Source organism: Oryzias latipes, chromosome 6 (genome assembly GCF_053564925.1).
Source record: "Oryzias latipes strain Hd-rR chromosome 6, Olatipes_Hd-rR_3.1".
Taxonomy (NCBI): domain Eukaryota; kingdom Metazoa; phylum Chordata; class Actinopteri; order Beloniformes; family Adrianichthyidae; genus Oryzias; species Oryzias latipes.
In genome coordinates, this window is record NC_136242.1 from 24,466,913 (window position 1) to 24,478,372 (window position 11,460).

Here is an 11,460-nt window from a genome sequence, read left to right on the forward strand (position 1 = left end):
AAACACATTTTGTGTACAAAATCAGGATTTTGTGTTCACTTCTAAATGTTCTTTTTTGTATTTATACAGTTTCTTAGCTTATTTATGCGTCTACCAGCTAAAAACAATGAGTACTTAGTTAAAAGTGAGATTTAAATTAAGAAACTTGACAATTTGAAATAGAAACATTGCAGAACAATTGGATCAACATTTCAAAAAGTGTTAACATGCTTGGCAGAAGATCAGAAACGCTTCCATTTGTCACATCACAGAACAAGTATAGAAATGTAAAAAACCTGCAGACTGACTGTATTGTGCATACTTTCCCAAGGACAATTCCCCTTTGGTTTTTTCCTGATGCCCAAATTCACGACTGTCTGGTACTTAAATACCATCAAAAAAGTTGCAGAAACGGATTATGAGAACTTCCATTTGTGTTAAGAGGAATTTATTTACTGAAGAAAATATCTCAGCAGTTATTTTAGCACCTGAATTGAGTTTTAAAAAACTCCTTTTTGGAAAATAAGAACATTAGAAGCCATTAATGGTTTGAAAAGGCATTAAAAAAATCCAATGGCAGGTGGTGAAAGCAAGTGGCTTCCTTTCTGCAGAAACATTTAATTTTATTTTAATGTGTTTACAAATGTCTAATGTTGTTCAACAATTATGCTAAAGTCAAATATACTTTCAAAAGTAGGCATAACTGAGACCAGTTAATGATTTTTAATCTGTTCTGATGGAATCAACCTGAATAAATCAGAATTTACAGTCAAAAATACTAAAATGATCCTAAAAACTAGTTGTCCATCAAGCCTACTGCTTGCATGAGATCAGACATATGTTCAAAACTATTCCTATTTTTAGATAAAAGTCTGTGAAAGTTTCTCCACAGTAACGCATTTAGTATCGCGCCACCTAGTGGTGACTCAAAGCTGTATTTCAGTGTTGACTTCAGACTCAGAAGACTGCAGTCTGAACTGAAGCGCTGGAGACTCAGACATCATGTCTGCAAGGTTTGTTTCCCTGTTATTTATGATTCATCTGTAATTTGAAGACGTTTTTCTATCCTGTGATAGAAACTAAATGAGTTTCGTTCCACAGAATTCTCCTCCTTGCCCTCTTTCTGTGTGGACTGAATGCATCCAGGTAGAGTTCTTCACATTTCTCAAGCGTTTGGATCAGTGTAACTTCAGACCGATGCTCTCACTTTGACTTGTCAGGGATGAATCTTCTGTAAACCAGGAGTTATCCAACATATTCAACGAGCTGTGGCGCTTGGATCTGAACCGGATGACGCCTGGGATTGATTACAACATCTCTGTTCAGGTCAGGAGCATTCTTCTGCCCTTGCAGCTTTTTGTGTGTGTTTTTACAAGGACACTGCAGATTCTGTGTCTTATCCATTTAGAACAAAGCCGGGTTTGTGACCCAGGGCAGCACTGTGGTGAGGGATCAAGCCCCACAGCCTCTGTTCTCCAGTGTTGATGAGGATAAAATGAAGAGGACAACCACTTTTTTTCGTGAGTCACATGCTTTCAGCCTCTGAGTTTTTCCTCTCATTTGTCTACTTTATTTTGAGAACTTTGGTCTCTTGCAGTCCTCATGAAACTCCTGGACAACTATGAGCGGTCTGCCAGTGTGTCCGAGCAATACACGCCAGAGGAGATCACAGAAATCAGCCTCTTCCTGGATGCTGTTCTGGAAACTCAAGTCATGAAGGTGCAAGCACAGTTTTTAGATCAGTCTCAATTTTTCAAGAAAAGAAAGATAAAATTATGAAAGGATTTTAAGTTTGTCAGTTTTCCTTCATAGTGTAGCTGAGCTCCTCAGAGACTTTTGCTTCTTCCTGCATATCTGCAGGAACACATGATGCAATTTCATGATGTTTACAAGAGAAAGAACAGAAGGAGGGAGAAAACATCTGTGTGCAGCTGTGGAATGCCGTGCAGGCCTCAGCAACCTCCCAAAGGGGGATTACTGGAAAAAATGTGAACTCTCACTTCATGTTGTGTTTGGAAAACACTGAGCTGTAGCTGAAATTCAAGCAAGAGTCTTAAAAAGATAGTTTCCTGTTTCTAGACCAGGTTGACCTTTAGTACTTCAGTATCTATTTCTGTAAATGTAGGAAGAAAAATAATATTTTTTTTTAATGTTTCAGAGTAAATTATAACTATGTGCAAAGTTGAAAAATCTGTTTCTTGTAGAAGAATAGAACCAGAGCTTCAGAAGAAAAAAAAATTAAGCTGATGTCAATCATATAGCAGCTTTCTGAATGTTTTGGATCTAATTCATGGCTGAATCTTCTTCCTAGAGAGCTCATAAGTACCTGGTGAGCAAAGGAAAGTCCAGCTCAGATCTAACAACCTTCAAGAATCAACTTAATTGGATCTGGTTCCATCTCTACAACCGTCAGAGAGACACCGGGTGAGTGAGAGCTGAGTCTTTTCTTTAGAAACTATCACTACACTTGTGTCTCCATCGAAACGGGATGGTGTTTCTGTTTGTGTGGCAGCCCAGACTCCTGCGGATTTGAACACGTCTTTGTCGGGGAGACCAGAACCGGATCGGAAATCGCTGGTTTTCACAACTGGGTGCAGTTCTACCTGCAAGAAAAAAACACTCATTTGGACTACAAAGGGTTCAAGGCCGGGCATCAAGACTCCGTACGTTCAGCATTCCCTTCCATTAACATCAGCATCTCTTGAGCTCTTGAATCTCACTTGAGTTCTTCCTTCTGCAGCCTGATTCAGACGACCACGTTCTGAACCTCCAGTTCAGCTGGCACGGCGCAGTCAAGCCCGTTGGAAGTGCTTTCATCGGGACCAGCCCTGAGTTTGAGATGGCCGTCTTCACCATCGTCTTTCTGATGAACACAGAGAGAAGCACCAAGGTGGTGGTCGACATCGACCAGTGTCAGCTGGAGCTGCTGGTGGTCCGACATGGCAATTCCATTGGGACAGCATTTCCCAAACTACTCAGCAGCAACAGCAGGCATGTCCGTCAGCAGTCTCACTGATGCCCTCCAGCAGAGAGTTTTCACCTTCTTCTGTGCTTTTATATTAACAAGCATGATGATTATTACACATATGATTGATGGAATAATCATTTGTGACAGCAGCTAATTTTGAACATTTTGAAGGAAATCAGTTTTTTTAATTCTAAATGATCCTTGTAATTGCCTCACGGGGCTGCAGTACAAAGGAATCCCACTCAGAGGTGCAATAAATAAACGTCACTTTCAAAAAATGCTAACTTTTGTTGCTGCACCATCAGTTAAGTTTCAAGCTTGAAACATTATAGTGTGTTTCTGTGCTAAAAATCTCTAAATCTGAAATGTAGGAAACCTTTGTTGTTGTTTTTTTCTTTGTTACATTTACGATGCAAAATAAAAAGTACATTTTTGCAGCTTTTCAAAAGTCTTTTGATGTCATGCCAAAGGAAAACAGGACTTATGTACGTCAATTTATGATAAAAGAACTTCTCACTAGATTTTAAAAGACAGCTGTTAACTTCTCAGTAAGGCGAAGACTTGGGTTCGCTTTGGCTGCATATAGAGCAGAATTGTGAAGAACAAGGCCAGACATTAATAGATTATGTTCGTGGCTTGTAGCTGTAAAGGAAACTGGATTTTTTTTTTTTATTAAGTGCAATCTCATATAAAAACAGAAGGCGATTAAAATGCAGAAAAAGAGGATGGTTTAATCCCAGACGTTCGGAGTCCTGCAGTGTCCAAAATATGCAGCTGTAAGACTGGATCTACACAGAGATCAGACAAAACCAAAAACTTCAATGTTGTGATCATCCATCCATCCATCCATTCATCCTTCCATCCATCCGTCCATCCATGTTCCTCCGCTTATCTGGGATCAGGTCGCGGGGGCAGCAGTCTAAGCAGAGACTTCCCTCACCCCGGCCACTTCCTCCAGCTCCTCTGGGGGGACCTCGAGGCGTTCCCAGGCCAGCCGGCAGACATACTCTCTCCAACATGTCCTGGGTCTTCCTCGTGGCCTCCGCCCAGTGGGACATGCCCGGAACACCTCTCCAGGGAGGCGTCCTGGAGGCATCAGGACTAGATGCCTGAGCCACCTCAACTGGCTCCTTAAATGTGGAGGAGAAACGGTTTTAGTACTCCGAGCTCTCCGCGGGTGACCAAGCTTCTCGCCCTATTCCTATGGGAGCGCCCACCCACCCTGAACTCATTTCTGCCGCTTGTATTTGAGACCTCGTTCTTTCGGTAATGACCCAGAGCTCATGACCATAGGTGACTATTGGAACGAAGATCGACCGGTAAATTGAGAGCTTTGCTTTTTGGCTCAGGTCTCTTTTCACCACAATGGACCGATGCAGCGACCGCAAAAATTACTTCTTTACCCCCCACAAATAATTCTGGCTCCTGCATTTTGGACCAGCTGCAGCCTGGATAATAAAGCCTTGGGTAACCCAGCATATGAACAGCTGCAATAATTTAGTCGACAACACGAAAGCATGGGCGACACTCAAGTTTTGAAAACCAGAAGCAAACAAGATTTCCAAACCAAAGAGAGCAACAAATGAAACAAACTGTCTGACCGTCCAGAAGCCTCACTCAGCAGTTCTTCTGTAAAATGCTTTCAACATCATGGTCACCACGGTCAGCGCCCTCCGCGGATCCTTCCAATGGTTTGACCAGCATGACCTGTTTTCATCCATGGACAATGCGCAAATTGTACGTAGCGGCAGTGGGACATGGCCTGAACCACAGGACTGTCACTCAGTTCTTCCAGGTAACTTTCTGAATGAGAACCAAAAAAAGAAAACATCTCAGTTTTTGTGAGGCACACTGGTAAAACAAAGGTTGGACTGAGTGCAGTGGTTACCTGTTTGAACATCCAGGTGTTTCCTGCCCTGTAGAGATGGGATTTATGGCTCTTTGGCTCATTTCATATTTATTTACTTTTAAGAAGCCAGTCTGGACATTATTCCTTTTATCCTGGAACTAATCACAGGGAGGTTTGATGGGCTGAGACCTGGATCTGAATAATTCAAATTTAGATTTCCTAGCTGTAATTTACTTTAAATTCTTTTTGAAATATCAATTCAAGCTTTATTTGACATGTGTGGCCAAGATGTTAAAGTCATTGTAAATATTCCATATCCTCTGAGTGACAGCAAGATCACTGTGTACCCTTTGTAAAAAGAGTGTGTTTGTGTACATTGAATTGTGTTATTACTGTAACAGCTAACCTAATGCTAAAAGAACCATTTGGTCCAGGTTCTTACTACCCCTGGCTGCACCACACTGTTTATAAAAATGGACTTTATTGGTGTTTTTGTGCTTACTACGCCATTTATATGTAACACGTGGCTTTGAAATTCATTCATCTTCTCCTTCTGCCGTTATATCCCTTTCGGGGTCACGGGCTGCTGGAGCCTATCCCGGCCACCCTGCGAAGTCAGGGTACACCCTGGACAGGTCGCCAGTCTATTGCAGAGCCACAATCACACACCCATTCACACTCACACTCACACCTAGAGACAATTTAGAGTTGCCAATTGACCTAGGACCTATGTTTTTGGACGGTGGAGGAAGCCGGAGACCCCGGAGAAAACCAACGCATGCAGGGGGAGAACATGCAAACTCCACACAGAAAGGTCCCCCATTGGTGTTCTGGTTCAGGTCCCCCAGCCGGGACTTGAACCGGCCTTCTTGCTATGAGGTAAGAGCGCTAACCCATGCGCGATCGTGCATCCTTTTACTCTGACAGAAGCACAGACAAGTTCCTTTCCGAAATCAAAGTCACTGTCAAAAAAGATCCTCCTGAGACAGCAGATGTTCTTGCAGTTACCTTTATAGCACAATTCTGTCATTTAATAACGTCTTAACACATGTAGGAGAATCAAGGACATGTGCTTGAAAATTAATGTAAAAACAGTTCTGACAAAAGATGGAATCATCATTATACTCAGTCATCGGATTAATTAAGCACACAAGGGCTCTTCATTTAGTGTCATGTCAGCAGTGGTTAAAAAGGAGTTTATTCTACTATTAAAACAATCACCTCATTAAAGAAATAAGCTTAAACTGTAACCAACAAACCCTCATTGATACACAACACAAATCAGGCTACTCTGGGCTTCACGCAAAAGCTTCTGTTGAAACATTTGAACACCAGAAGATTTTCAACAAAACAGCAAAACTCAAAAACTCCTGACTTCAGAACGAGCACTGAGCGCGCACGCGCTGCGAGTTTGAGACACGCCTCTCTTTTTTTTCACGGAGGTCCTCGCGTGAATCGAGTGTGCACAACTCCTGTGATGTTTGCATCTGAAGTAAGAAGGATGAGCTGGTTTGAGCATTTCTGTGAACGTGTGAAGCTCAGGGGAGGGAGAAAAAAAGACAGAGAAAGAGAACAGTTCCCACTAAAACGAGACTCAAAAGGTTCGGTTCGTTCGTGAGCGCAGGTCCAGGAGTTCTGGCTCTGAACTTTCTCCTGACCAGTTTTGGACCACCGGCTCCTCCTGTGTGCGCATGACAGACTGGATCAGGCCGAAATGTTGGAAACAGTTTGAATTTGGAGAGTCACATGCACGTCAGCGAGCACCGTTTCATTTAGCGCTTAGACTCATGCATGACTGACGCGCGTGCACACAACCCACGTGACTGCGGTGGTTCAATGAATGACGTAATTGTCCGGTAATGACGTCATCAGAAACATCACCCTTCCACATTTGAATTACCTCACACTATCCATGACCTGTTATGACAACAAAATACATGTTATGATGTCATTTTACATCACCGAATAAAGCTAAATACGTGTTATGATGTAATTTTACGTCAGCAGTGAAGCTTTAAATATACGTTGAGTTTCCCAGGAGAAACATCTCAAAGTTCACGATAGAAAGTCAAAAACCGTTGATCAACTGTGTTCTAAGATTAAATCTTTAAAACTGACAGACGATCTGAAGAAGAACAGACTTAAAGAAAAAATGTCAGGAAAAGGAAATGGAAAAACTGCAGCCTTTGAGCTGAAAGTAGGCCATGAGTTGGTTGGAAATAAGGGGGTCTATATAGTTGAGGAATTCCTGGGAGAAGGAAGTTTTGGAAAAGTGGCTAAATGTAGTAAATTTTGGAGTCTGGAAGTCTACGCTGTTAAAATTATGAAAAAATCCAGAGCAGGACAGAAAGAGTTTGAAACGATGAAACTCATCCAAGACCTGGATCCTGATGAGAACCACTTGATTAAGATGTACGAATGCTTCACACATAGAAGTATGACTTGTATAGTGTACGAGCTCTTGGAGGTAAACTTTCATGATTCCTTGATAAATGAGCAGCAGCTGGTCCCTTTATGTTTTATCAGAGTCATTGCTCAGCAGTTGCTCAAGGCTCTCAAAGCGCTCAAGAGAATTGGTGTGGCACACTGCGACATAAAATTGGACAACATTATGTTTGCGGATCTAAATGTCATGAATGTAAAACTCATCGACTTTGGTCTGGCTGTGGAGACAAAGGAACTTTTAACAGAAACCGATATCCAAGTAACTCCATTCAGAGCACCTGAAGTTATCCTGGGTCTCCCTTTAGATGAAAGCGTTGACATGTGGGCACTTGGCATGGTGTTGGCCTGTGTTTACAGTGGAAATTATCTCTTTCCATCAAGAACCGAATACGAAACAATACAAGCTATGGTGCAGATATTTGGTTTACCTGAAGCTGACGTTCTCCATAGGGCAAAGAACAAAGCAGCCTTTTTCACTAGGGACAATGGAGACTGGAGACTATGCACACCAGAAGAATACACCAAATCAACTGGGGTAGAAGTGAGACACATGGACTATGTGATAGATTTTGATGCTATGACTGATCAACATCGGAATATGTATCAAATGCACGATGATGACGACCACAAAGCTTTCATTGCCCTTCTCAAGCGCATTCTGGAGGTCAATCCTCAACGCAGAATCACGCCGAGTCAAGCCCTCGAACACGACTTCATCACCATGAAGCACCTTGCAGGTAAAAGTAAGGCCGCGTATGCTGCTGGATGTAAAGGTGTCATGGGAAAGACCCCGCCGTCAGAAGGACAAGTAAATCCCTCAGCCTCTTCTAGTTCAAGCATGAGTGGATCCTTTAATCAAAGCCTGAAGTCATCAATGTCCAACAGGGAAATTGTAGACATGAGGGAAGTTCCTTCTGCTGGAAGTGCAGAAGAACAATCAAGTCACTCCAGCCTTGACAGCTCTGTCTCCTGTGAGAAACCCGTGTTTCAGGAGAATTTGGAAAAGACTGAAGATCTGCAGACAGACAAAGACCAGGCAAAAATGTCAAGAAAAGGAAGTAGAAAAACGGAAGCCTTTGAGCTGATGGAAGGCCATTATTTGGTGGGAAATCAGGGGATCTATAAGGTTCAGGAATTCCTGGGAGAAGGAAGTTTTGGAAAAGTGGCTAAATGCACTAAAGTGGGAAGTCAGGAAATGTATGCAATTAAAATCATAGCAAATGTCCAAGAAGGCAAGCAAGAGTTTGAATCCATGAAACTAATCCAAGTTCTGGATCCTGATGAGAACCACTTGATGAAGATGTATGAGTGTTTCTCATTTCAAAATGTGATTTGCTTGGTGTATGAGATCCTGGAAGAAAGCTTGGAAGATTTCTTGAACAAAAACGAATGCAAAGCGACACCTCTGACTTATGTCAGAGCTATTGCTCAGCAGATGTTTCAGGCTCTCAAAGCGCTCAAAAGTATTGGTGTGGTTCACTGCGACATAAAATTGGACAACATTATGTTTGCGGAAAAAAAATCTTTGAAATTCAAACTCATAGACTTTGGTGTGGCTGTAGGGAAAAGGGAACTTCCAATCGGAACCGAAATCCAAGCAATTCCATTCAGAGCACCTGAAGTTATCCTGGGTCTCCCTTTAGATGAAAGTGTTGACATGTGGGCTCTTGGAGTTAGTTTGGCAACTGTTTACTGTGGAAATTATCCTTTTCCGTATTATTATGACTATGAAACCATCAGAGCTATGGTGCAGATATTCGGGTTACCAGAAGAAGAACTTCTTTCTGCAGGACTAAACACTCTAGACTATTTCACTTGGGACAGCAGTGTAAACGGCTGGAGGCTGTACACAGCAGAGGAATATACCCAAAGAACAATGTCATATGTGAATGGGAATCATGTGATAAATCTTAACCAGATGACTGAGATTCATCGAAAGCAGTTTGACATGTACGATGATGACGACCACAAAGCTTTTATTGACCTTCTCAAGCGCATGCTGGAAGTCAATCCTCAGCGCAGAATCACGCCGAGTCAAGCCCTCGAACACGACTTCATCACCATGAAGCACCTTGCAGGAAAAAAGTACTATCAAGACGAAGACGTCATGGGAGACTGGCTGCTGGGACAAAGGAGAAGAACTTCTCCACTGGTAAACACGGTTCTTGGAAAGTGTAGTAGCCACAAGTGTTTTAGGCGTGTTCTGAAGTTCTTTTGTGAACTTCTGCCTTATTATTGTTAAATTAGTTTGGGTTTTCTCCTGGAGCTCAGGTTTGCCCTAAAAAAAAAGTCACTTATTAATATTGTTGTTTTTTGTTAGAAGTGTAAAAATGAAAAATGTTTATTTCCATTGCTTATTAATGTTGGTGTTTATTGTTAAAAGCGCAAAAATTAGAACTTTTTGTTGTTGTTATTTATGTTAAATTATATTTGGTTTTCTCCTGGAGCTCAGGTTTGCCCTTAAAAAAATCATTTATTATTATTGATGTTTATTGTTAAAAGTTCAAAAATTTGAACTTTTTGTTGTTATTTATGTTAAATTAGTTTGGGTTTTCTCCTGGAGCTCAGGTTTGCCATAAAAAAAATCTACATTGCTTAATAATATTGTTGCTTTTTGTCAAAAGTGTAAAAATTTAAACTTTATTTTTAGTTGTTAGTTATGTTAAATTGTGTGGGATTGTCCTGTGTTTTCTGTTTCAATTTTTTTTCGTATTTTATGACTATTATCTGCTTTTATGTTAGGCGCTTTGTGTTTTTAGCCAAAATGAAAGGCACTATACAAATCAATAAAGTTTGAAGTTTAAATTAGTTTGGGTTTTCTCCTGGAGCTCAGGTTTGCCCTAAAAAAAACTCTTCATCACTTATTAATATTGTTGCTTATTGTTAAAATTATAGAAATTAAAACTGTTTATTTAAATTAATATTTGTCAATCAATCAATTAATCAGTCAATGAATTAATAAGTCAATTAATCAATCGCTCAGTCAATCAATGAATGTATGAATGAATGAATCAATGAAAGAAAGAATGTAATGCAACCACAGGGGAGCACAATCCAACTCTCTTGTGCCGGTCCCAAGTCCGGATAAATGCAGAGGGTTGTATGAAAGCAAAACTAAATTAAATATATCAATCACAAACAGAGTTAATATCTAACTGTATGTATGTATGTATGTATGTATGCATGTATGTATGCATGCATGCATACATGCATGCAGGTCGGTTCATCCTGCAGCGCCAGTTCTGCTTACCAAAACTGGCCCACTAGGCGGCTCGCATTCCATGGATTACTTCATACAATTTTTCTTGTAAAATATTGAGCAACTATGATTGCAAAACCATTCTTATTACAGTTTTTCTCCATTGGTTTGGCTCATTTCTTGAAACAGAAATTACATTCTCAAAACAACATGGACAAACTTCCAAACCACTCTGCAATTGTTCACAGCAGAATGGAATTTCTCATTAGTTTCATCAAATTGCAAATGTCTTAGTACTTGTCTCAATGTCTCAGTACATCTTTGCAATTGATTAAGTACAGGTAGCCTTCATTTAGCACAATTTCCAAGTGAATAGATCTTGTTGATCTAAACTGATTGTTGATTCTCAGTCTAATGGTTGTTCTCTCCAAAATGAGTCAGCATCATTTCATTGTGTAAGTCATCACATGCACAATAGTCTGAACATTATACCATGAATATGATATTTATGAATCCCTTGGAACATTTGATAAATTTAATACAGAAACTGACAGTGAGGTGAAACTAGAACTTGACTAACGAAGGAGGATGTCCCAGGATGTCCCATAGATAGATAAAATGAACTTTATTAATCTCCCAAGGGAGATACTCAGGTGTCTGGCAGCAAAACACACACAATAAATAACAATAAAATAACAGTTCATAAAAAAAGCAGTTCATATCAGGCAGATTTGTTAAACAGCCTAATAGCTGAAAGGAGCCTATAACTCCGCGGCTCCTCTGTGCTTTGCTGACGGTCACAAACTAACAGACTGAGTAATTTCATCTCCTTTTTTGTCTATCTGATGAAAACAGTGATTCAATTTGAATTGTTGTTCAATATGTCTTTTACGTTTTTTCTGCACTTACTGCAACTAACAGACAGAGCCGGGCAGGGACCCTTCCACAACACTAGGGGGCAGCAGTACCCACCCAAAAGTGCAAAACACCGGGAGTGAAAGAAAAAGACAAACACGCGGA

General features: G+C 40.8%; 1 protein-coding gene across 1 annotated transcript; it reads left to right on the plus strand.

Annotated features, from left to right (window-relative positions):
* Positions 1-850: 850 nt before the first annotated feature.
* On the plus strand, positions 851-3,395 carry endouc (endonuclease, polyU-specific C). The gene is made up of 8 exons (XM_004069709.5): positions 851-992; positions 1,081-1,125; positions 1,200-1,305; positions 1,388-1,499; positions 1,577-1,698; positions 2,291-2,403; positions 2,492-2,642; positions 2,720-3,395. Exons 1-8 carry the CDS (start codon positions 982-984, stop codon positions 2,993-2,995), a joined length of 936 nt encoding a protein of 311 aa, XP_004069757.1. The 5' UTR covers positions 851-981; the 3' UTR covers positions 2,996-3,395.
* The last annotated feature ends 8,065 nt before the right edge of the window (positions 3,396-11,460 follow it).